The sequence below is a fragment of the Bacidia gigantensis genome (genome assembly GCF_019456465.1).
Source record: "Bacidia gigantensis strain McMullin 20006 chromosome Unknown contig_180, whole genome shotgun sequence".
Taxonomy (NCBI): Eukaryota; Fungi; Ascomycota; class Lecanoromycetes; order Lecanorales; family Ramalinaceae; genus Bacidia; species Bacidia gigantensis.
In genome coordinates, this window is record NW_025408596.1 from 355,377 (window position 1) to 381,180 (window position 25,804).

General features: G+C 48.8%; 7 protein-coding genes across 7 annotated transcripts; 4 read left to right on the forward strand and 3 right to left on the reverse strand.

Moving 5' to 3' along the window:
* Positions 1–672: 672 nt before the first annotated feature.
* Positions 673–2,112, forward strand: KY384_003034 (uncharacterized protein; the record flags this gene model as incomplete). The annotated part of the gene is made up of 2 exons (XM_044811555.1): positions 673–1,106; positions 1,281–2,112. The coding sequence occupies 2 exons, from the start codon at positions 673–675 to the stop codon at positions 2,110–2,112; spliced, it is 1,266 nt and encodes a 421-aa protein (XP_044670688.1).
* Positions 2,113–2,914: 802 nt separating this feature from the next.
* On the reverse strand, positions 2,915–4,023 carry KY384_003035 (uncharacterized protein; the record flags this gene model as incomplete). The annotated part of the gene is made up of 2 exons (XM_044811556.1): positions 2,915–3,921; positions 4,014–4,023. 2 exons carry the CDS (start codon positions 4,021–4,023, stop codon positions 2,915–2,917), a joined length of 1,017 nt encoding a protein of 338 aa, XP_044670689.1.
* A 501-nt stretch (positions 4,024–4,524) lies between these two features.
* KY384_003036 (uncharacterized protein) lies at positions 4,525–7,680 on the forward strand (the record flags this gene model as incomplete). Its single annotated transcript, XM_044811557.1, has 3 exons — positions 4,525–4,961; positions 5,107–7,021; positions 7,048–7,680. The coding sequence occupies 3 exons, from the start codon at positions 4,525–4,527 to the stop codon at positions 7,678–7,680; spliced, it is 2,985 nt and encodes a 994-aa protein (XP_044670690.1).
* Positions 7,681–8,446: 766 nt separating this feature from the next.
* On the reverse strand, positions 8,447–10,801 carry KY384_003037 (uncharacterized protein; the record flags this gene model as incomplete). The annotated part of the gene is made up of 2 exons (XM_044811558.1): positions 8,447–8,812; positions 8,948–10,801. The coding sequence occupies 2 exons, from the start codon at positions 10,799–10,801 to the stop codon at positions 8,447–8,449; spliced, it is 2,220 nt and encodes a 739-aa protein (XP_044670691.1).
* A 4,437-nt stretch (positions 10,802–15,238) lies between these two features.
* On the forward strand, positions 15,239–19,006 carry KY384_003038 (uncharacterized protein; the record flags this gene model as incomplete). The annotated part of the gene is made up of 4 exons (XM_044811559.1): positions 15,239–16,044; positions 16,232–16,477; positions 16,539–17,152; positions 17,307–19,006. The coding sequence occupies 4 exons, from the start codon at positions 15,239–15,241 to the stop codon at positions 19,004–19,006; spliced, it is 3,366 nt and encodes a 1,121-aa protein (XP_044670692.1).
* Positions 19,007–19,690: 684 nt separating this feature from the next.
* Positions 19,691–23,564, reverse strand: KY384_003039 (uncharacterized protein; the record flags this gene model as incomplete). Its single annotated transcript, XM_044811560.1, has 5 exons — positions 19,691–20,034; positions 20,127–22,255; positions 22,336–23,257; positions 23,307–23,470; positions 23,527–23,564. 5 exons carry the CDS (start codon positions 23,562–23,564, stop codon positions 19,691–19,693), a joined length of 3,597 nt encoding a protein of 1,198 aa, XP_044670693.1.
* A 249-nt stretch (positions 23,565–23,813) lies between these two features.
* Positions 23,814–25,484, forward strand: KY384_003040 (uncharacterized protein; the record flags this gene model as incomplete). The annotated part of the gene is made up of 1 exon (XM_044811561.1): positions 23,814–25,484. One exon carries the CDS (start codon positions 23,814–23,816, stop codon positions 25,482–25,484), a length of 1,671 nt encoding a protein of 556 aa, XP_044670694.1.
* Between the last annotated feature and the right edge of the window lie 320 nt (positions 25,485–25,804).

Here is a 25,804-nt window from a genome sequence, read left to right on the forward strand (position 1 = left end):
TGAAGATACGATTGACGCAAGCCTGGAAGGCCGTAGGGCGCGTGGGGTGCGGAGCAACCCCATGACTGGCCGCTTCCCAGGGCTAAGCTTCCCCGACGGAGCCTAAGGATATTCCTCACGTGCTCACCAGAAATGCGGAACGTCGGTGAGGTGTTCGTCGACCTTCTCAACGATCGAGATTGTGCACCAAACCCCGGTTGAAGTGCGCGCTATACTATGCTGCAGTAGCGCAGCTGGATGAGTAGGCTGGTTCAGCCTTCCTCAGGGCCAGCGTGAGAGGTTCGGTGTCGTCATTTACGTACGACGAAGCGCAGCCTACTCGTACACAGCCTCTCGGTGAGACTGCGCTACGCTCACGAAGCGCTGGCTGGAGCCTCTTGCTAGCCTCCCAATAAGCGCATTCAAGGGCCCCCAACCTTCCTGCAGTGGTGAGAGCGGATCTAGCTGAGAGGGGCAAGTCCCCAGCTTAGTTGGAGGTAAAGTACATGCAGCTTACGGCAGAGATGCATGTCACCGCCAGGGCTATGTCTCCTGCAGGAGAATTCCCGAGGTTCCGATGTGGGTTAACTGACCCACTGCAACCTATTGAAATACTGAGACTACCAATCACAAGCATACATGAGTGCCGTCTGTTTTCTCTTTCCATTGAATTCAGGACCATGAGAATTCAAAATGGAGGCTGTCGCTGCGGCAGCCAGTATTGCGGGCATCATCACCCTGGTACTCCAAAGTGTGGATGGACTCATCAAATTCAAGGAGATCATGTCCGATTCAGCCTTTGCCTCTAAACAAATCAATGGCTTATTGGGCGATATTAATTCTTTGATCCAAGTCCTCAATAATGTGCGAGATGTGCTGGAGCAATTTGAAGCACAGAAGAAGAACAAAAATTTTGCTCAGTTGGACATCAAACTCGCCGATTGCTCAAAAGATATTCATGTTTGGCTCTCCACTGCCAAACTACTTCGCCCATCAAGCGAATCTGGTGGGAAGGCTTTACTGAAAAAATTTCGTTTGGCTATGAATAAAGACGCGATTCAAGCCATTAAAACAGAGATCAATCGCCACAGACAGGTTATGCTACTCAGTCTGGCTATTCTTGGAAGGTCAGTCGCCCACAAATATAGTCATGCAGTGTTTGCAGGCTCTTGTTTGAGTCTGCACTATTCTGTTTGCCTCTAGGTGCCCCATCGTGACTCAAAGCCATGAGCGAACAGCTGCACTTTATGTTCGCGAGAGGTGCATTCGTCGTGTGGTATAAATGCTGACGACCGATACAGAACCATCGACTTAGACACTTCAGATCAAGTTTATCTGCTGAACTCCTCGGTCTCACAAAACCTGCAAAGTAATGATGCACAAGAGGCGGCTTTGAGAAGGATTGAGAATTACTCTAGAGCGAGCCTGCACAGTGCCAGTCATAGCATCAGCAGCATGGACAATATTCGAAGCGAGCTCTCTCGAATTGAATCACTGATCGTCAACTCAAGTCGTAATGGAGATGCAGACTCTGCAACTGACTTAAGCAGGGCACCTAGAACACAGGCCATGGTCCAGGAAAACGCAGGTGCAACCACTCCAACTCAGCCAATCACTTGCGAAAGTAAAGAAACGCAGGCTCTTAACGACTCTGAAAGCTTTCAGCCTCGCACTTTGGCAAGAGGAGATCATTATGAAAGCAGCCTCCTGTATGCGTCGTTCTCAGCTTCAACAAGCCACCGTGTAACGCTGCAGAACGAGTATTACAATGGTGACAAGCCTAGTTGTATTGGCCATTACAGTGATCTACAGCAATTGCTTTCGCAGATGTACCCTCCTTGTGTGGCCGATTATGTGTCTCTGCATCAACTGCATGTGCTCTCCGAGAACCATCTGACACTGCTACACCAAGCTTCAAACATTCGTCTAGGTCTTGAAAATTGCTCGCACAGGCGGTCGGGACATACAAGTCCCTCTTTAGATATTATTGATAAGCTCCAAGCCAAGAAAAGCAACTTGCAATATGCTGTCTGGGGTTCTCGGGAGCAATGCGCTCGAGAAGGATATTCTCTTTCAGCAATAGACGAGATACTTGGTCAAGTAATGGGAACTGTTCGAGACGTCCACGAGTGATCGTATCGAGTCTTGATTAGAAGGATACATGCAGTTGACAGGTCAGGCTAGCCGTTTTGCGAAACCTGCCATCCTTTACGCGCGGCCTTCGTCGAAAGTTGGACTTGAATTGATGGTATTGACCATGGCATGTGAGACTTCGACATAACACCATCTTCAGGTGCTGAGAGGATTCTCACGTGGTGCCCTTGCCAAGAGATGAAAGTAGGTCAAGCAACGACAGGCTGTTCGGGTTGTCTCCAATGCCATATATCTGGGTCACGAAACAATATTTGGGATTTCGAATGTCGTATGGCTTGGGACAACCTCATCTTTATGGCTCTAAGCCCTTGTGAGCGGGGAACTTCTCTTGGAACAGTCTGAACAACGAAGTCCTTGCAAGAGAAGGCAAGGTCAAGAGATCGCTAAAACACTCAGATTTGCCAATCAGCAGAGGCAAGGGAATAAAGTGGACGTACTAGAGTAGGTAGGAAAAGAGGCTTCTGACTAAAAATTTCACCATGAGGATGGAGACGCTCTTGACGGAAGGATTAGCTAACTCGAAAAAAGGGACGTATGGCCAAGAACCTTTTTCAACAGGTCGAGTCAGGTAATGCTATGAAAGTATGACAAGTTGGCTGGAGACATATTGGCTAGACTTTGGCATTTTTCCTTCTGATACCGAGCAGAGACCAACAAGACAGCTGATCTTACAGCAGAGTTCTACAAGGAAGGGGTAAGAAGATGAAAAAGGGTCCATCATAAAAATACTATTACGATATATGATCATCTGTTCAATTGGATCATGATTGCGTGCTCCGCCTTAGCACTGGAAAGCCGTCCCTATCTTCTTCACCATATTCTCCCCTCCTCCCGCAAAGCCCGTTCCCTCACTCTTCAATACCACAGTACCCGGCCTCAATCCACCGTCCCCTTTCTGCCCCTTTCCACCGCTCTCACCTTTCTTTACCTTCGTTCCACTTTTTCCATCTCTCCTCTCTCCGCCCTCTGTCAAATCCTCATCGCAAACAAAACACCTCACAGCGTCCCCACCCTTCCCGTCCTCATCCTTCTCCCCACCCATCACCCTCTCCTTACATGCCTTGCATACCACATGACCGCACGGTATACCCATAATCGCCTTCCCGGTATTGCTCAACGCCTTCACGCACGCTGGACAGATCGGCCTCTCGGCGCCCCCATCACCCTTCGCCCTCGAGTAGGTAAAATTCACTTTGACGAGCGTTTTCAGGGAGATATTATGTTTGTTCTCCGGCGTCGAGGCGGGACACAATGGCTGTAGCTTCAGCCCTGCCGTCGCTGATCGATCTTTCTTCGTCGCGGGCGTGAGCGACGGCACCCAGAAGGACGGCAGCTCTGACTTCTCTTCTTCATCCCAACGCGATATCCGCCTCACTTTGCCCGCCTTGCCCTCCCCACCCTCCGCGCCAGGTGAGCCCTTCCTCTTCACGCCTCTCCCGTCCTCGCCCCTCATCGTCTCCTCAAACCTCTCCACCTCCCTCCGCTTCCTTTCCTCCTCTTCTCCAAGCCGCTCCTCCTCCGCTTCTTCCTTCTCCTTTGCGCCCTCCCGTTCAAGTCTCTTGATTTCCTTTTTCTGCGCCAAAAGATTGCTTACGGCGCATTCCCGGCAGAATATCTCGCCGTTGGTAGCGCACGCGACTGGCGAGACAGAGGGCTGAAGACAAAGTTGGCAGGAGGCGAAGGGGAGGAAGGAGTCGCGGGTCAGACGCGTGGATTGGGACCCCCATGTTGTCTTTAGGAGGGAGCGCTCGTGCGAGGTGAAGAATGCCAGGGAGGTATTGCGTTTGCCTGTTGTGAGTCAGTATGCTGGAACGAGTGGAATTTTGACTTAAGTGGCTGATTGGAGGATAGCGTAGTGGTGAAGAGGAAAAGCAGCTTACTGTGAGACATCTGGTTGGGTTTGCGAGGCTTGGAGGGCGAGGTAATTCATGTCCGACTCTCGGGAGAGATGTCATTTTTGGTTATGTCCGTTAAAGCCGAGAGGGTAAAGGGCTCTGTCGTGCTTGCCTGTCTTGCTCTTGATCACACACCTTCGAGTCAAGGATTAAGTGTGCCTGACAGTCGCCACAATGTGATTCAGACGACCGCTTAGCAGGTATGCTAGAAGCTAAGCCTGAGCGATAGTGAGGATGATTGGGTCGCCATTCTTACTAATTCTATATGGACTGGGGCTGAGGTAGGCTGGTCGGTAGTAGCCTCGTACCTTGAATCATGGAATCTGCCTCGTGCGTTCAGACCTTCGCCATCAACACCAGTTTTGCATATGAGACAAGTTGTGAGCTTTCCCCACTGCTGTTCATGCGATGGGGCAATTGCGAGCAATTTTTTCAACTGCATTCTTTTGAGATTGGTCTACCCCAAAGTTGAGCATACTTTGAATGTTTGATAGCTATGGAATCCCTAGCAGCACTTGGACTAGCGGCCAACATATGCCAATTTCTGCAGTTTGGTGGGAAACTCGTTCATGATACCTCTGAGCTCTACAACTCTCTCGATGGTACTACATCAGCCAACAGGGTGCTAGAGACTATCACCAAAGACCTCACCAATCTTTGCGTCGAACTAGGAAAGAACGAAGGAAGCATAGACCAGACGTCGGCATCTCAGTCGGAAAAGTCACTACTCGCCTTGGCACAAGAGTGTCAAAAGAAGGGCGAAGACTTTATTTCACTGCTCCAAGAAATGAAAGTAGATCAATCAAGTGGGAAGTTGCGCAGTGCTTGGCGTGCCGTAAGGGGCGTCTCGAAGGAGCGCGAGATAAAGCAGTATGAACAAGAGTTGGCTGCATACCAGTCTTCACTAGCTACTCGCCTGTTAATGGTACTCACGTAAGTTTCTATAGCCAGGAAGAGGACTTTGTCTCATGGCCTTACGCAGCGAAAAACAATCAATTATTCTCACGAGCCGGAAGAAGGCTGAAGCAGAACACTCTTGTGTAGCTGCGTTTCTAGACAAGCTAAAGACTAGTCACAGAAATCTAGAGGTTGCAGTCGTTAATCAACCGGAGAAATTGAGAAGAGAGGTTGTGAACTGCCTGAACAACTTCCTCGAACCGCCAGAGAAGACAGAATTGAATGAAAAGAAGAGGAAGGTTGACGAGCAAAAACACAAGACTAACGGCCAGGAGAACAAGACCACAGATGAGCAAAAAACCGAATCTGATGAGACGAAGAATAAGACGGGTCATCGTGACGAAAGTATACAAGACAATGGCCACAATGATGTTCAACAGAAGCATGACGACAAAGCAGCCAGAATGTATCCGCAGCTCCCAGCTGATTTGCCAGGACGGCTTTACGACCTAGCTTCCCAAGGACAGTTGCTTAGCAAGCAACTTAAATTCATGGAGACTCTATACTTCACAACAATATGGGATAGAAAGGAGGGCATCAAAGAAGCACATTCAAGCACTTTTGAGTGGCTTTTTGATGATCCTCAATGTTCAAATGACCATGAAGTAACCACAATCCTTGACTGGCTACGATCTCAGAACGGGATATATTGGGTAAGTGGCAAGGCAGGATCTGGAAAATCAACATTGATGAAATTATTCTACAAACACAACAAAACTCAAGCAGCATTGAGGCAATGGGCAGCTGGCAATAAGCTTCTCATTGCTAGCTACTTCTTCTGGCATGCTGGATCACCAATGCAGAAATCCCAGCAGGGACTTCTGCAAACTTTACTATTCCACATTGTGAAACAGTGTCCCTCTCTGATACCCGTTATATCACCTTGTCGCTGGGAGTCTGAAGAGATCGGTAATAGCTGGACGTTTAAAGAGCTTCAACAGGCCGTCACATATTTACAGAAAATAAACATAGACTCTGCACGATTCTGCTTCTTCATCGATGGTTTAGACGAATACGATGGGGATCACGTTGAGATCATTGAGGTCATCGACCAACTAGTATCATCCCAAGCTGTCAAAGTATGCTTTGCAAGCCGGCCCTGGATCGTCTTTCGAAATAGGTATGGCGAAAATGACGGACTGAAAATTGAACTCCACGATCTCACCCGCGGTGACATGGAATGCTTCGTCACCGCGAAACTTGCAGGTTTCAAAGCTGCGAAGCGAGATCCTCAGATGTATAATGATCTCATCAATGAGATTGTGGAAAATGCAGAAGGCGTATTCCTATGGGTCTTTCTTGTGGTTCAGTCTCTGCGTCGAGGATTGACTAACCGCGATACGGCGATTGAACTCCGAAAGCGGCTCCGTACACTACCCAAAGATCTTGAGACATTCTTCAGGCACATCTTAGACTCGGCGGAGGATGTTTATCATGAACAAGCCGCAAAGCTATATCTGATACGCATTTGCTCAGTCGGTATCCTAAGCGCCTTGGATGTGTCCTATTTTGATGAGACGGCTCCTGACTTTGCTCTGTCACCTGTCTCCGAGAAGTGGAATAAGAATGCCATAGCGCAGAAGCAAGAAGACACCAAAATACGTGTGCTAGCACGATGTACAGACTTGCTAGAATTCAATCGGAATGGGCGATTGCAATACTTGCACCGGACCGTTCGAGACTTCTTCGAGACGCGAGACATGCAAATGGTCCTCCTTGATCGCGCTGGCAAGGACTTCAGTCCTCACCGCTTCATGTGCAATTCCAAGATGCGACAGATGAAACTTTTGGTCTCGAAACCGTTGTCCGACGAACGCCTCGAATCCTTTGAGTCGATGCTGGACACCTTCATGCATCATGCCCGTCAGCTCGAGATTCAGGGCAGCCAAGATTACAAGCTCTTTTCCCACTTAGAGACAATCGTCATATCCCTCCGAAGCAAAGGATCCTTCCAACTAGGCTGCACATGGGGCACCATCGATCTCGCCCAAGGATACTACCGAAGCTGGCTCCTCGAGATCGCCCTTAAAAACAACGTCACAGGCTACCTCCCCTTCAAAAGCACGCAAGAAACCGAAAACGCAAAAGCACAAGCCGCAGCACGAGACCTTCCCCCCTGCACATCGCGCTAACATCCCTCCCCCCTTCCCGCCTCTGCACCGACGTCGTCAAAACCCTCCTCAACACCAGCGGCGCCGACCCCAACGAACCCTGCCCTGGCCTCGCCCACACCGTCTGGTCACACTACCTCGAAACCCTCCAGATCCGCGACCCGGCCTTCGGCGACCGCAACTTCTGGGGCACAAACCGCGTCGACCTCATCACGTGGAGCGCGCAGACTATCAAGCTGCTAATTCGCTCTGGCGCGGATATTTCCCTCCTGCTGGGGAAGAAGCAGGTTGATCCTGTCGTCGATATGCTGGGCTTACGGGACGAGCTTGCGGAGTTGGAGAATGAGATGCGTGTGAGGAGGGAAGAGGCGAAGGGGAGTGGTTTGGTCGCCGGGCGCTCGGAACCGGAGGTAAGAGAGGTTGTGGAGACGAAGGAGAGGTTGTCAGAAGATTTGGTGGGGAAGACGGCGGTGCGGCGGGAGGAGAAGAATGTCGAGTCGTTGTCGAAGGGGTATAAGATCCGGGCGGTGAGGTTTGTGAAGATAGGGAGGTTGAAGATTGTGAAACCGTGGAGGTGGGAATGAGGGTGCTGGAGGCGTCGAGGCTTTATCGTAGTTAGGGTGGGATTTTGATGGTGCAAGCGAGGTGTTGGGGAGTAACGTTGATGTCTTTGCTTTGAGATATTGGATGTGTTATGAGATGATGATGATATGATGAATGACTGAGCGACCATATGTATTTTACCAACGGATTTACAAGGTCTGGAGAGCTAGTCGAGGAACAGTAGTTGGGCAGAACTCTAGTTAGACCTAACGATAATGTGACACCATGTAGCAAAGACATAAAGTGGTGTATGAGTCGGATTCTCGTTCATCTATGGCACACTATTCACATGGGATACCGTATCTTACTCCTCTAGATAGACCTTCACACTTTAGAGGCCTTAGCCAACTCCTAAAACAGAGACTTCGCTTGCAGTACAAGCTTTTCTCTGTTGAAATGACAGCTCAAAAGGAATGAATGCCGCTCACAATTGAACTCCATCGCTGGCACGAAATGCATACACTTTTGCCGCCCGTAATAATGCCGACCGACCAACTCCATCCAACAAGAAAAAATGCACGAACTCCTCTATGTGGAGAGAATACCTCTCCGTTCCCTAAATTCCGTGATGAACACCACGCATACGATGCAGATACTCGAAAGTCGAGATCAAGAAACAAAATAAGTCGTCATAGTCGTCATAGCCGTCGCTCTCGTCACGCAGGTCGAACCAAAGACGTGCACGCTGTCGAAGAGGCCATGAGGCATAGATCATTAGTAATAGGCATGTCGATAATGTCGTGACATTCATCCCTGGATCGGAGTGGGGGTGTGTGTCTGGAAAAAGTTGTCTTGCATATGCTGATTGTAATGGTAGCCGAAGCCGGGAGAATGAGATCTTGAGCCTAGAGCACTTCCAATGGCGGGAGAAACAGACCTCGAGGCTCTTGAGCTCGCTGGATTCGAAGATTTCGCCGGAATTTTGATTTCTGCCGATGGTGATGCAGCACGTGGAGGTGATGGGCTCGCAGAACCAGTTGCTTTGGTCGACGTCGAGCTCGCCTCAGAAGGAGGACTTGATGTACTACTTGCATGGACGATCGTTGGGGGCTCGGATTTATTGTCTTTTTCGTCCTCAACTCGAGGCTGCGAAATTGGTTTGCAAGATCCAAACTGTAAGCGCAAGAACGGTTAGCGAGCAAGTCCTCTATCCTCCTTTTTCTGGTCAGAAGGCCGGGAACGTACGAAGCAATATTTGTTAATTAGTTCATCATATGACGAGGATTTTAAGGAAGGTTTTCCAGCGACCAACGCTGTGGGTTTAGAGAGTCCTTTGCTAGGTGCAGCTTTGACTTTCTGCTCTCCTCCATTGCCAGGTCCCAATCCTTGGCTCTGGAATGGCGAAGGACCACCTTTAGGTGGCAGCGCCGTAGGCATGGTGTTGGATCCTGATTGGATTGCCGCAGAAAGAGAGGCTCCGAAGTCATAGCGGGTGCTGAAAGCCTGTTGGTTCCCTTGTTGCCTGGGCTTTGCAGGCGCATCTGGGACGAGCTCTTTTGCCGGCGGTCGGTTCTTAAAGCGAATAGGTGATTCTCCGACCATGGCGTTTGGCTGTGGGAATGATCCGAAATCGAATGGAGCAGTATAGCTCCCAAAGTCGTCAAATGAAGGCATGCTTCGGGGCCTTGGCTGGGCTGATTTATTACGAGGCATTCCGTTCAGTGGCCTGCTGCTGGCAGGTTGTGAGCCTTGCTTTCCGTCCTCGCCTTTGGATTGTTTTGAAAAGTCAACTTGATAATTCATCGAGTCGTTATTGTCCCAATATTCATGCCCATCAACGGCATATCTGACACAAAACAACATAGTCCTATTCTCCAAATTGGCCAAATCTTCAAGTTTGATCTCAAAGGTGAAGATATCACATCCTGCATTAGCTGGTTTCTTCCGAATATCTTTATTGTACTCTGCCTTGACTTCAGATGTAGTTTTCCAGTAGTCCAAGGTGAAACGCATGAGGACAAGTTTGTGAAATGCGATGTTACGGACGACTACATCACCCAACAGATTTTTCTTATCAGCTGATAGAAATACCTTTTCCGTGCGAAGCAGACGTGCTTCTCTCTCAATCGTGTCGCGGGGGAAATTAGGAAGCCTTATCTCCCAGTCATAAGGTGGACTAACGCTCTGAGCATCAGGGCCTCCAAAAGGAAACTCACTATCCTCATCGTGGATCGAAACAGGCGATGTGCCTGCACTCACAGCAATGGGTCGATCCACTTGTAGGAAATGACGCACATGCTCGAGACTAGTTTCTTGAAAATGGACATTCTTGGAATAAGTGGGCGTTCCAGGCATGCTAGAAGGCCTCCTCTTAGCAGCCGGTCTCAGTGCTGGTCGTACAAGCTCTCCAGATTTTTTTCGAAGCAAACACGGTTTCATCTCAAGGTCATCTTCATCTTCACCGTCTTCTGACTCACTGGGTGCGGGAGAGTCCATTTTGTTTCTTGGAAAATCGAAGAACGCACTTGCATCGGTAGTTGAGCGCGAATGCGAGATCTTCCGAGCACCGGATGAGAGGGGTGGTGTGTGAGGTAGTATAGAGTCCGAGACTTTGACGTCTGCTGGTTGGTTCAGGCTGGGCTTTGTAGGCTTGGACATTGTATCAGCGCGGGATTGTCCTTCTTCTGGCTCTGGCGATCCCTGTCGATGAATGTCTATGCCTCTAATTGCAGCATGAAGCTCAGCAAGGCTCTTTGCGTCACTCGACCAGCCCCTATGGGCCGACTCTTCATCACCTGAAGACGCAGGGGACTCAGTTCCGCCGCCCAAACCATTTATGCCTGAATTTTTTGAATGGGTATGGTGAGCCAGAGAGGTTGAGCTGTCACCAAATTCCTGAGCATGAGAATATTGAGAGTCTAAGCCATTCGTTTCCGACGTTGCCTGTCCTGCAAGAGCAGCTGTTGGCTTCGACACGGAGGGGCTCCGACGGTGCTTATGTAGATAGGCCTGGGATGTAGACCTGGATGGACTTGGTCTAGAGCCATGGCTTAAATTGTTCTCGTTTTGACTTCCTGTGGCTGTTTGGGTGGAGACTCTTAAGGGTGGGGTACCGGATTGTGAGGCAGCGGGAGATCGATGCGACGGTGGAGTGTACGGCATGTAGACGGCAGTAGAGAGAGAAAGGGATGGTACTGCTACAAGATGAGGATCAAGGAGGAGATGTCATTTGTGAACGTGGGCTGCTCTTTCGAGAGACCGATGGGCGTTCCGGTCGACAGCTACGCAATCATGAGGGTTAGCCTTTCATCTCGGACGGGATAGCGTTGATCGCTGAAGTGAATGAAGGTCGAGTGCAGGGCTTTACTCACAGTTGGTATGGGTCGCTCTGGTGTTTTCAGAACGAATAACAAAGACGAGCCAACGCAGTGAATGATTGCCCGAGCAATTTCTAGGGTCGAGACAATGACAAACGACAATAGCCACTCCTTGAGATGCCCGTGTTGGAAGATTGCAGTGAGCACAGTGGCTGATAGATCCTGAAGCTGAGAATAATCTCAGAGGCTTCGTCTAGGATTCTTCGTTGAGCTCTCCGGTGCGTCCCGCAAACAAAGAAAACAAAACGGACAAGAGACGCTGACGCCAAAGCAGGGCAAAGCAAAGACCTGCTACGAAACGAAATAGAATGCTGGTGTAGCAGAAGGTGAAGATGAGGGTGCCACAGGGTGTAGTCCAAAATCAACGATGCATGGTGGCAGCGTGAAAAGGTTGAGCTGGTTGCAGCCAAAGTGCTGGTGGAGGAAGTGGCACTAGTGCGGCCGCCAGAATTTGATGGTCCACAACTGGCGGGTTGGATTGTGAGGTGGTACAAGGAACCCATGCAGGTCTTTCAAGGTCTGGGAACGAGCTGAAGCTTGGAAAGCAAGAATAAGAATAGATAAGACGTTTAATTTCTAGTATTCTCCCTAGTTTACCGCCACTGGAGGAGCTATCACGGTCTATCAGCCATATTGTCCGGGATGCCAGAAGGCTACTCGGGATCACCAAGCGAGAGACCAATCACCTCAGCGTCTGCCCGCACAGATATTCCCTCCAATCCCTCCAATTCCCCCCTGCAGTATTATCACTTGTCAGCTCAACGATCCTGCACGTTTCTGCATAGCATTTGTCCAATTTGCTATGCGCCACTAACACCAACTTAAAAACGTTGCTGCAGCAAGCCGTCCTTTGCAACGGCATCGGTATCATGCATGTTCCACCTGGAGGAGCCGTCCTGCCCAGACTACTATAAATCTGGCCAAGTCCACCGACGATGCCTCCGCCCCAGGTGTTCGTCAGCTCTAGTTTGGACGAGCATGCCTGCTGGACTGGGGGCGGACCTGGCGATCCACACCGCTCCTCCCTCTCGCAATCGCCCGACCATACTGGATCAGGGCATTGTTGGCGGCGCGGCGGGGCTTCATATTACTCACATCAGCACAGGAGAATGGCGTGCTTTTCTTATCCGTCCTGGAACCTGTTATCTAAGCAGCCGCCGATCAAACGGCTCTCTATCAACTATCAAGCATTTGACACCAATCACCCCTCTGAAGCCTTTAAGCGAGAGACTTTCCCCCACACAAGAAATGCTCTTGAGTTACACTTCGATGTGCATCCTCTTTAGCCGCACTATTGTATCAAGAACAAGGTTCCATTTACGGTTGATGATCGTCAATGGTGGGAAGGAGTACGACCACTATACAAAAAGGCTTCCAGCCCGTCAAACAGCATTATTTGGTTCCTTAGATGTAGACAACTCTAGGTACCACCACTTGATATGGTGGTGAAGTCTATGTTGGTACTTTGAGGGGAGCTTTCTCCGCACTCTTGAGTTTGGGCCTCTCCTCATCAGAGATCTCGATTATCTGGGAGGAAGGACCGAAAGCAACCACGAGCCCAGACGTCGGATGTGAGCCATTTTCGATCTCGGTCCTTCAGTGCCATGAATTGCATAAAAGTCTATGGGCAAAGTCCGTCGGATGGGGGCCAATCTTGATCTTTGTCCTCCAGTACCATGAATTGCATATGGATCAATGTCCATCCTTCATCATTGAATGGGGCAAATGAAGATTCGACTTTCGTTTGTAGACGGCGGCATATTTAGAGGTGGTCGCCGTCCCTCCCACCTTTACACCACCTCGTTCTTCCGCCATTAGGTTTGCGGACACTTCCTACCCTTTTGTGAGGCCCTTTACGAAAGCAGACTCGGAATGGCCCCACAAATGTTGCTTCGATCTTTATAAGCGCATCGACGCCATCCCACAGGCCTAAGAAGGCTTAGAGATAACAGATTCGTCTTGTGCATGATCGCCCACGCAAGTTGGCGATATGCGTTTCACTAGCATTCCTGACGCTGCCGAAATGTCTCGCATACGATGAGGTGCTTCATCTTGCAGCATGAAAAAGCAGCGTCTGGTGGGAGTTGTTTTCCGCCCCGAAATGAATCCGACAATCCCGTTCAGTGACTTCCATTAATGCAGAGGCACATGCACGGACGCATGGTATTTGATTGGAGATCTGAGGAATCCGATAGCGAAACAGCAGAAGGACAATATCCATCCGCAAGTCTCCAGCGGCTGTCAAGAAAATCTCCCGACCCCTCACATTAGCGTGAAAAAGGTGCCCCACCATCGCCCCACTATCAGACCCACTTTTTCAAGAGGTGGCGCTTGCAATTTGATTCGTCAGTAATCTCAACCACCGCGGGAAGCCTAAAGACGCTCGAATAAAGCTTGTTTTGGGTAGACACCGACATCGGCGGGCTTGGCATACCTTGATCACTAATTCGTCTGGCCTAGAAGAGATTCTTAGTTGCCCATGTGCGTATGCGTGCAGTTGAGTCAAGCGCGAGAATATACTTTCACTTTCCACCTGGATTGTCCAATGCAGGTCCATTGAGTGTTCAGGCAGCTCCATAATCAGCGTCAACACAATCATGAATATTCCACACCACATAAAATGCCACAATGCTACAATGAAGCTACCTTTGGGGTGAAGACGCCATGCTCAACCATTGCCAAGAGTTCCTAAGCTTCGCAATGTTCTGCCATAAACAAACGATTTGATATGTAAAGATCCACGTTGAAGCCGAGGCAGATTTGGCGATCAGCAAGAGTCATGGCAAAGCTTAAGTCAATCTTCGTGGCTACTTCGGCATGATGCTTCCCAGTGGCGTCAAATTTGAGTCTTCCTATATCTATTGAAGAGATCAGATAGATCGAAGATGAAGTCTGATGGCTATCTAAGGGGTACTGACTGTTGATCAATTATCAGCAACGCAGAGAAAAGATCGAATTCGACGACGTTAGCGGCATCGTCGCAATATACACCAGATCAGCAATCTAGTGACATGTAGAGACGAGTCACACCTGCGCTGAAGTCTGTCGAGATGAAGTAAGGAGCATAGCGCATGGCTTTGCTTGCGTTCAAGGGATGCTTGTACGTTAGTCCATGGCTGATAAGTACATAATGGAATAACCTTGAATGGAAATGCTTGGCCTCCCTATTTCACTGTAGGACTTTATATGAAGTGTCTATGGTAGCTTACAATCACATGAACGGTGATCATTACAATTCCCTGCCCTAATTCTATTACAGCTCAGAAATCCCCCTTGCTCGACTTCGTTGATCAATTGTGAGGAAAAGGGTTGACGGGCCGGACCATCAAATTGGCCCTTAGTGGGGCTTCCATTGGCCACTACCAAGATAATTGCATCTTTCAAATATATCTGAACAATTACGAGATGTTGAAGCAAATTGTCTGAACAGTCTCTCTCCAATACCACGGTCTAAATAGCTTTTCACACAAGGCAGCAACTGAAAGACATGCTACTGATGGACCTTTGGCCAAGGCCGAAAAATCTTCCTTTTTGGGGAGCTGAGGAGGCTTGGGCTTGTAGAATCAGATCCTCCAGGTTCGTGAGGAACATACGCATTTCACCATCAAGTACTCCTCCAGCTCTCATCGTATCCATATACTTTGCACAAATTGCGCCAACAAGCTGATTGCTCAGCCCTGCTGGGTGGAGATGGTCGGCTCAAAGCAAGCCCGATCTCATAAAGAATGGTGCTTGACGGAAGACACGCTTTGCACTACGACCACTCTCAATCTACACGGATATACTGTACGGAACCTGACTTTCAGATTCTATCAATTCAAACAGCCTGCAACGTGACAACTTGCAGCTTCAGCTGCCAGGATCACCTCATTTTTTCTGACCAATCATTTCATTTGTTTCACCTCCGCTGTTGTGCAGAAGCTTGGCAAAGGATTGGTTCCTTGCAAATTACCAGCCGCGTTCGACGATAGTGCTACCTAGGAGTGTCTTGCCAACTAACTTGCAAAAAAGGGTTGTTCATCTGGATTCGCTCAATTGTGTGTTCTGAAACAGTCCTAGTATCCCAGCATGCTCACAATTCCCCGCCAGAAACGTAGTCTGATGATGCCCATATATCTCAAGATATCGGAGCGCCTCTTCTTCTGCATGAGCTTGCAATCGACATTATTGACCTCATTGCTGTACTAAGCTGGGCGAGACCGATGGTCGTGATAACGTTACGATGGCCGACCCATTTTCAATTGCGGCCGGCACCGTAGGCCTGCTTGACGTTTCCTGGCGTGTAGGCACATATTTGAGCAATCTCAATTCTTCGAGAAGTAAAATCGAGCAAGAACTTAAAGACTTAACGAAAGAAGTCAAAGCCATCGAGACCGCTAACAACTCCATCCAAGCGCTATGGAATGCACAGGACAAGCCAGAAGACAATGGTTCGATATCCAATGATACTCAGATCACGACGCTTTGGCAAAACGTTGGCTCAATCTTGAAAGGCTGCTACTCTGTTATGGAAAGGCTCCAGGCACTCGTCAAAGATATTGTGGGAAACGGTGGTCTAGAAGTCACAGGCAAGCGCGATGGTGTCCGGAAGGTGCTGCGGAAACAAGGGAAAGAGACCGATGTCGATGATATCCGACAGCAACTGTCAAGCTTCAAAAGCAGTCTTCAGCTCCTTCTTTCCGCGCTATATTTCGCCTATGCTCGTACATCGCAGAATTCAACCGATGTATCTTTAGAACATCTCTCCAACAAGATGGAGTCCTTGGGCTTTCAACTCCAGAGCGAACTCACATCTTTACGAAACAGCCTCGAATTCATCGGCGAGGGCCCCATCCGCGATGCTATCAAAATTGCTACGGGGGTAGCTTCGAAAGCGCCACTAAACAGGTACTTCGATATTCCTCGCGCTGTTAGCAGCGTCTTCACTGGTAGAGAGAAGTTGTTGAAGGAATTGAGGGGTGACGTGGACCCTGCAAACCAAGATGAACAGAACCAGCAGAAACGCTTCGTGATTTACGGCTTAGGTATGTTGCTAGCTTGTGCATTTCTTTCCATATATTACCTCACTGGACAGAAGCATCAGATCGCTAATTTGATCCACGTAAAGGAGGGTCGGGCAAGACAGAATTCTGCTGCAAATTTGCGCAGGATAACAGGCAAAGGCAAGACGGCCGGCCTAGATAGATAAGTATTGCTGAAACTGACTACATACCAGCTTTTGGGGCGTTTTCTACATCAACGCTAGCTCTAAGGAGAGCGCAAAGCACACGTATTCGAGTATCGCAAAAAATGTAGGACGAGAGCCCAGCGAGGCAGCAGCAAAGAATTTCCTAACCGAACTCGATAAACCATGGCTCTTGATCATTGATAATGCTGATAACCCTGGCATGGATCTCGAAGATCTTTTTCCTGGAGGCGAGAGAGGCGTTATACTAATCACCACTCGCAATCCAAACAATAGGTAATCCATGGAACGAAAACTTCCACAAAGCTGAAGTTGGCTGACTTCGAGATTTGTCTAGGGTACATGGCACTTTCGGCAAGCGCTTTTACGTGTTCGAGAAACTTGATGAAGATGCAGCCATTGAGCTCATTCTTAGGACAGCCTGCGAATCAAGGACACCGTCTGCTTTGAAATCGGCAACAAGAATCGCACGTGGATTGTCATATCTACCCTTGGCCCTCGTCCAAGCCGGAAAAGCCGTCATGAAGCGCCTCTGCTCGCTCGACCGGTACCTCGATTTTTACCACAGGAGTTGGGAGAGAATCCGGATCGCCAGCAAAGCCGCACATCAATATCATGGAAAGAATGATATGTTTCATATGAATGTCTATTCAAGCTATGAGATACTTTCCGAAGGGTTTGAAGATGCTCATACAACCGCTGCCCAAGATGCTCTTGATTTGCTCAAGGTTTTCTCATTCATGTCGAACGAGGAAATACGATTGGATTTTCTGATTGCAGCGGTGACGCATCCACGATTAGAAAACGAGCATAAAAGACAAGCAACTGAGAAGAAATCTAAAAAACAGTCACTCCAACGTCGAGCATCCATGAGACGCCCTTTGGTGCGGTCTTTGAAAGAATGGATTACATGGGCGATCATTGAGATACGGAAAGATCGCAGTAGGCCTGGTAAGTCAATTAAGGGTCTTTACCCGTCTACGTATTGTCATTACCACAACTCGATCTGCCCAAATGATTGCCTTACAATGTATCGTCCTTGCCTCTGTGTTCCTCTGAAACTGATTTGCCCAAAAAAAACCCCACTGATTACGTTGCGGTATAGTGCTTCCGGCAGTCATAAGAGATGATAAAGACAACCATTTTGATGAGGATCGTTTGACGCAGGCACTAGACCAGCTTAGCCAAGTATCGCTCATTAGCTATCAACAAGACCGACAAAGTTATTCTATGCACCCTTTAATACACACGTGGATTCGGGAGAGACCCGAGATGAGCACAGGAGATCAAGCAATCTGGTGCGAAGCTGCGATCACGATCTTAACCCGATCTATTCTACTGCCTCCACTCGATGCTGTGGCTTCTGCAGAATCACTAAGGCGACACCTATTGCCTCATGTTCGTCACGTACGAAAATACCGGGACGAAATCTATGCTCGAATACAACAGAACCGCTTAAGTCGCCGGAAACCTCTACCTCTCGCTGGCCCCTATTTTGGTGAAAGACAAATCTGGCAATTGGCTAAATTTAGCTGGGTGTACTTTCAGAACGGGCTTTTTGATGATGCCGAAGTTTTGCAGGTCAAAGTTCAGCGATTTATTTGCGAGAATCTAGGCATGAGTCATCCTCTAGGCAGGCTCACCACTCTTGCCCTTGCAAACACTTATTGGCATCAAATGCGGACCAACAAGGCTGCGGAATTGCAAGAAGAAGTTCTAGCCGCACACGACTCCTCACTTGGAGATGATCACCATCAGATATTCAAGGATATGGACTTTCTCGGGGCAAGTCGTTGCGCCCAGGCTCGGTTTCATGAGGCCAAGGAATTACACCAGAAAGCTATCAGTGGGCTGAGGAATCTGTTGGGACCCGCACACGAAGACACATTGGTCGCGATTGATAATCTCGGAAGAGTCATGTGGAGATATAATGAATACGATGAAGCTAGGATACTACATCAACAAGCAGTTGATGGCCTAACAGAATGCGAGAACATTGGGGGAACCCACGAAAAAACCCTTTTCGCCAAAGAGTGTCTTGCCTTGGCACATATCGACATTTTGGGCAATCTTGTCCGCCCAACCGATGAACGACCACACATTGCGCATGAGCTGATGGTTGAGGTGCTCGTCGAGCGAAGTAAGAAACTCGGCAAAGAGCAACCTTGGACTCTCCTCGCCAAGTGCGATCTAGCTCGCATTAAAAGCGCTCTGGGTGATCTTAAAGATGCAGAACAGCTGCTTCGCGAGACCGTGCCAGTTGCCGTACGGGTCCTAGGGGAGAATCATTTCGGCACATTGATGGGTAAGACCCATCTCGCCCAGATGCTTGCCCGCCAGAAGCGGCACAAGGAAGCAGAGACGATGTTTCTGGAAATCATTCATCGACCTCGAGATGAAGCTGCAGCATTAGATGACGGCGAACATCCGGACCGCATTCTTGCAATGTGGTATCTCGTGAAATGCTACGAAGCAGAACACAAGTATCCCGAAGCCTTGGTTGCTTGTCAGGATCTTCAGAAATTATTGGGTAGAATAGGTGGCGAAGGTCTCGGCCCGTCACATCCTTTTGAAAAGAGACTTGAGCTGCGGATTGAACAACTAGGGCTCCTTGTCGGCCAAGCGTCACAGTCTTCCGCTACAACATCGAAAATGTCTCTATTGGACGACAAGGAAGAGGCGCATGCCACGGCCGTTGACTCTAAATCAGTGGAAACATTATGGAAAGAAGTTGGAAACCTAGAATTGCAAGTAGAGCAAGTGGATGATGATCCGACGATGCCTCCTCCTTATTCTGAATTCTGAGTTGTAATGTATGCGTGTGTGGGGCATAGCTTACTCGGAGGAATGTTGGTATAAAAGGAGGCGAGGGCGTAAGAAGGAGTGAGATTTAAAATAATTCACCACTATCCAGGACCGCTTAGGGTATGAAAAGTTCAAGATCGATGAGCTTTAATCATGTAAAGGCCTTTTTGAAAAGTGTCATGATGTTCTTCTGGGCCAGGCTGTCGGAACCATGTCTATGTATATAAGAATCATGGTACCTTAATCTGGAAATTCTCCTAGAATTTGATATGACCTAAAATGAATACAAACCACAGAAGTAGCATGTTAGCCGAGAAACGCTTCCATTGTGAATAGCCACAAGTGAAGGGATTCTCTCGTAGAGAACAGTATCTACGTCTCTCCCCTCTGTCTGCACCCCTGTTGGAATTAATACGTAAAGAACTGAAGGCATTACAAACTGTAATAACAATGAAGTGAAGTGCTTCCCTTTATTTTGTACATATGGATTCATTAGAGCTCTCGGAAGCCGATTCCCCTATACGCATTTCGCATTAAATATCATCGCTAGATCCTCCGAGATGGAAAGTCGAAGTACCATGTCCGTAAACACCATGCTGTTCCTCTCCACCCCTATCCATATTGACAATTCCCCAAACACGCCCGCCCCCGGCCCCCTTTCTCTCCCCCCCTATCTCCACCCCCCTACTGCTTCTCCCCCTCCACAAATTTCAACGCCTCATCCTTCCCTACCACCACCACACTACTACTCTTATTCCCCAAATACCGAACCCCATAGCACTTCTCCGCCACAAGCAACATCTCCGGTCTGAAAGTCGTGCAAATGAACTGGCCGCCTCCAATACCGTCCCCCTCGCCATTCTGCGTGCCGTTCTGAGTCTGGGACGAGCGCTCCGCGATGTCTTTGAGCATGTTGGCGACAGCGGTACGGTACTGGGCGTCGAGATTGGCGTCGATTTCGTCGAAGAGGTAGAAGGGCGCGGGGTCACATTGTTGGATTGCGAAAACGAGGGCGAGGGCGCATAGACCTGTTTTCAATACATCAGCACAGGGATTCCCCTCGTTGCACGTGTCTGAGGCAAGGAAGGGTAATGGGGGAGGCAAAGGGGAATGGACTCACTCTTCTGCCCTCCGCTCAATTGCTGGATACGCTGCTGATCATCATGCTTGCTATTGAAGCTTACGCTGATACCCACACCGGTATAATTCTCCACACCGCTCCCTTTACCCCCCTTCCCGTCGCGCCCCTCATCATCACTTTCTTCCTCCTCCACATTCCCCCTCTTATCCGCTTTCCGCTGAATAACCAACCTGCCCCTCCCCGCGGGAACCAACTTCTCAAAGACCCCTGCAAACTCCCTACTGACCTGCTTGAACGTCCTCTCAATCGCCTCATCCTTCCTCTGATCCAGAACCTGGATCAACTCCTCAATACTCACATTGCCACTATCCATCTCCTCGCGCCGCTTCGTCAGCGTCTCCCTCTGCTGCGTGAAATTGTTGTACTGCTCGAACGCCTTCTTATTCACGTGCCCGTATTTCTTCAGGCTCTCATTGACTTTGTGCAGGCGCTTGACGAGGGCGTCAGATTTTGTCTTGCCGAATTTTTCGAGGGCGCCGTGGGGGAGGATGCCGAGGTCGCGGACTCGAGCGGAGACGTCGGCGGCTTGGGCGGTCAGAATGCGTCTCTTTTGGATGGATTTTTCCATGCGCTTTTGTTGTGTCTCAATCGTTTTGGCGATGTCGGATTGGGTTGTCATGATCTCGGTGTGTTGGGTTGTGAGGGCGGAGACGTTGGTGGTGGTGTTTTCGATCTGGGAGACGGTTTCTTGGAGTTTGGATTCAATGGTTGAGAGGGCCTTGGAAAGTCGGGAGAGTGTGGATTGGGCTTGCTTGAGGGTATTGCTTCGGCGACTGCCACCTCGAAATTCCGAGGAGTCAAAGTCTTGGGATTTGAGCTGGTCGAGTCGCGGGCGAAAGTGCTCGCGGAGTTCGATCTCGAGAACAGTTTTTTCAGACTCGAGATTCGAGCGTGCGGAAGAGAGTTCAGAATACTGACGGCGGAGATCCTGAACAGAGGAGTTAAGTCTTTCGAGAGTAGCTTCTTCTTGTTGGGTGAGTTCTTTCTTGAAAGCAGACGCGATCTCCGTCTCATGTGCAGATTGTTGATCATTCAGCGACTTGAAGCTGGCCTCTATGTTAGCTTTGGCACGCTGTTTCCTATCTAGATTATCCTTCTTGTTGTCGAGCCCAGCAGATTTGCTTCGGATTTCTTGCCTTAGCGGCCCGTAGCTGCTTTCTTGTTGACTCCGTTTCTGCTCGATCTTTTGAAGGGCCCCTACAGCCTGCGTGATCTCCTGGTCTTTACGTTCCAAAGCACGCTTGACCTCGTTTGCTCGAGTCTCATGTTCATCGCACTCATCTCGCCATTTCGCGACATTTCGCACTGATTGAAGCCTTGAACGTCTCGAATCTGTTGAGCCTCCACTGAATGCACCTTTTCGATCGGATCGGTCACCATCCAATGTTACGCCGTTGAGGCCGTGACTTCGCGCATATTGACCAGCAATTGTGAGACTGGGACAGATCACCGTCTGGCCAAAGACTTGTTCAAAAGCCTTCTCATATTTACTATCGAAACGAATTTTTGACATCATTGGTATTGCATCATTGGCGTTCGGCATCGTCTTCGGCCTAGGGTGGACACGATTGAGCGGTATAAACGTAAGTCGGCCAAGTTTTTCCTTCTGCAGAATTTCAATGACCTTTGACGCAGTGTTGTCATTATCGACCACGCAATGAAAGAGGCTTTGACCCGCTGTGACCTCGACCGCCGTCCTCCAGCGTTCGTCGACATCCATTAATTCTGCCAGTGAGCCATAGACACCAGCAAGGTTATATTTTTGTTTGACCTTTCGTACAGCTGCTAGACCTCGGCTGGTGTTATAGTCCATTGTCTTTGAGAGCTCCTTTTCCGCTGTCCTTAGTTCTGAGTGCGCATTGGAGATCATGGAACTAAGCTTAGCCTCCTCTCTCCACAATTCCTTGCGTTCATCCATCAATTTGTCACGCGCAAGCTTGGCTTCGTCTACCTGCCTCTGGATTTCGTCGTCACTCTGTCCACGGTTTTCTAGTTGCTGACGCAAATGCCCAATTTCAACTTCCTCATCTGCAACCTCCTTGTTTAACTGGGTGATATCTTCCGCAGTCTGCACCCGGACAGCTTTTATTTTTGCTAATTGGGAATAGCTAGCGTTAAGCTGATCTCGAAGCCAGTCGTCTCTCTCTTTTTGCTGCGAAAGCGTGCGTTGCGACCTTGCTTCTCATACAGTCGGCGACGAGAGTCTTCCGCGTTGTCTAGCTCCAACTTTGCCGAACGTTCTTCCTCTTGTTTGGAATGATATTGAGGCAAAAGCTTTGTAAGTTTGCCCTCATGTTCTGTGATCGAGCTATTGACTTGCTTAAGCTCGCTGTCATACTCTGTCCTGGCCTGCTGGGCGGCAGTCTGGCCATCGGCCATATTCTTGACCTCTAGTTCTGCCTTTGCCTTCAGTTTTGCCGCTTCTTTGCGCTCCGATTCTAGCTGTATTCTGTCTACTCTCAACAATTCGACCTGCTGTCTTAGCTCGCTCATTTGAGCGTTGATCTCTGCAAGCTCTTGCTCTCCTTGAACGAAACGCGCTGAGCTATCATCATTATTGTCAACACCGTATTGACGTTTCTCGTCAAGAGCCTCCAGTTCAGTAGAGATTGCCTCTTGTTCCCGATGGTCAATCGTATACTGCAGGCATCGTCGCTCCTTGTCTTGTTCCTGAAATTGCTTGAGCTCCTCCTTCTCCTCTTCAAGCTCAGAAAGCCTTGATCTAATATACTGTAGGAGTTCATCAATCTTCTCCCTCTTGTTTTTCGTGTCATGCATGATCTTTAGCGACTCTTGTCTCCTTGCTTCATATACTTGCGTGCCTGCAACTTCCTTCAGTAGGTTTAACCTTTCCCCATCCTTCATATTCGTCAGTGCAGTGACTCTACCCTGAGGCACAATGTAGTAAGGGTTCGATCGAGAGAAACCAGCAGATTCAAGGAGGTTCATAACGTCTGACTTTGTGGCATTCTTTCTGTCAAGTGTATACTCGTCCTTTTTCATACCAATCGTTCTTCGTAGTATTAATTCAGGCTTGCCTGTCGGGAATCTATCATCGCTATTGTCGAATATGATCTCTACGAAAGCAGACATGACGGCCGCGCCTGTACCTTCCTTTGAATGAATAAGCATCTGGCTAGACCAAGCAAGATTGTGGACTCACATGGAGCAGCGCATTGCGCTCCTCGCGCCCCATCTGTGTGTATGCATCACCCAGGACGAAGCGAATCGCGGCAAAAAAATTGCTTTTGCCAGAGCCATTGCGCCCTACGATGACATTGTGCTTGGGCGAAAACGGCTCTATCACCGTCTGCTCTTTATAGCTTAATTGCGCGTCAGTAGGTATTCACGGTGATGCAATGTCTTACGGGTGCCCAACCTTTTGAATCCTTGAATGATGACTTGTTTGATGTACATGATGGGCGAAGGTGACTTTTTACCAAGGAACTTTCGATGGCGATCGATGTGCCATGAGTGAAGAAGCCTCTCTTATCGATATATGGAGTGCATCAAATGACTTGAGACTGCCCGTATATTTGAATGTTTCGCGCAGCGACGCGCTTCAGCCAGAGTTCAGCCGCTGGCATGGCTAGCGTGCTTTGCGAATATAGTCATAACATTTGGCGAGTATCCTCAGTCTGAAATATTTTTCGCACCTTATAAATTATGGCAAATTCTGCAGAGCCAACAGCGGCCCACGAACCTCCTTATAGATTCGTTCCTGGGCAGGGGTATGAGATATACGATGGTGACCCTTCACAGGTATCCAAGTCGAATGTCATCACAGACGATCTGAAAGAGACAGATGAGGATCTAGAGGATGTATTTGCAGACGAGGATGTCGACGACGAGTATCTTGCTTCTCATGACTCATCTGACTTCACAAAGATCTATAACAGGCAAAGACGCCTACAAGAGACCGCCGCTGATCCCCAAGCTCCAAAGTCTTCCTTCCCAAAAGCCAATCCCCAAAAGCCAACCGCCAACACGATCGCCTCAATAGACGATCAAGTATCATCTCTGTCTCGACATGCTGCCAAAATTAGGCTGGACAATCAGCAGTCTGGCCTTGGGGCTGTCCGTAGCAGAGGTGCGGAAAAGAGCGATAGAGCTACGAATGAGCAAGTTCTTGATCCGAGGACGAGGATGATTCTCTTGCAGATGATCAACCGCAATACGGTATCGGAGGTAAATGGCTGTATCTCGACTGGTAAAGAAGCAAACGTCTATCATGCATTTTCTACTCTCCCAAATGATGATCAGAATGCTAGCTCCATCTGCACACAGAGAGCAATAAAAGTCTTCAAAACGAGCATACTTGTTTTCAAGGATAGGGACAAGTACGTGACAGGCGAGTACAGATTCAAGTCGGGTTACAATAAGAGCAATAATCGGGCAATGGTCAAGGTTTGGGCAGAGAAAGAGTTCAGGAATCTCAAAAGAATCTATGCTGCTGGGATTCCATGTCCTGAACCAGTGCAACTACGTCTCCATGTGCTTGTGATGGGCTTCTTGGGTAACAGCAAAGGTACACCAGCCCCTAGGTTGAAAGATGTCGAGCTGGTGGGAGATGATGTTGAAACTCGTTGGAAGGCATTGTATTTGCAGCTACTGCGCTATATACGGATGCTATTCCAGACTTGTAGGCTGGTGCATGCCGATCTCAGCGAGTACAATATTTTGTGTCATGACGATCAATTATATCTCATTGATGTTAGTCAAAGCGTCGAGCATGATCATCCTCGAAGCCTTGAATTTCTTCGAATGGACATCAAAAATGTTACCGAATACTTCCGCAAGCAAGGCGTCGAAACTTTGTCGGAAAAAGCGGTTTTCGGTTTTGTGACTGCCGTCGAGGGATCTATGGACAATGACTGCATTGCCGCCTCTCTTGACACCCTTTACGCAGCCAGGAACAACGATGATTCTGAAACTGGGAATGCCGATGTTGATCAAGAAGTCTTTCGTAACCAATATATGCCGCAGACGCTCGAGCAAGTATATGATGTGGAACGTGACGCAAATGAAGTTGCCGAGGGAAGTCAAGGCAGTCTAGTCTATGGCGGCCTGCTTGCAGACAAGATTAGCAAGGACTACGAGCATGAAGCAGTTTCTGATAGGTCCGATCTTTCTGACAGCGATTCGGAATCTACGAAGCAAGACCATATCGAATTCGACAAAGAAAGACCGAGGGGTAAGCGTTTCATCGAAAAGGACGTAAGAAAGGAGCATAAGCAACAAGTCAAGGAAGAGAAGCGAGCCCAACGAGAGACCAAAATACCCAAACATGTCAAGAAGAAGATGATCAAAAGCTCCACAAGGCACAAACACAAATAGGCATTATCAATTGACGGAATGATCTTGCTCAATCTGCTGAAACCAGACAATTGGTCAAGTGTTCTTCACTCGCGCTGGTAAGTTGGTCAGATGTTTCCTTGTTACTGAAGCCTCCTGATGAACTCATACACTTGAACTTATCATATCCTATCAACTAACGCAGCGTTCTTCAGAGGAACATGGTTAGTGATGTAGGTCACGCAAAGACAGTCAATCTTGGCGCTGCAGACAAAAGAGAGCACTGAATATGACATGTTTCCTAATCATTTCAACTCTTATCTCGTCCAGAATGCCTAGCTAATCGAATTCTATAGACTCTA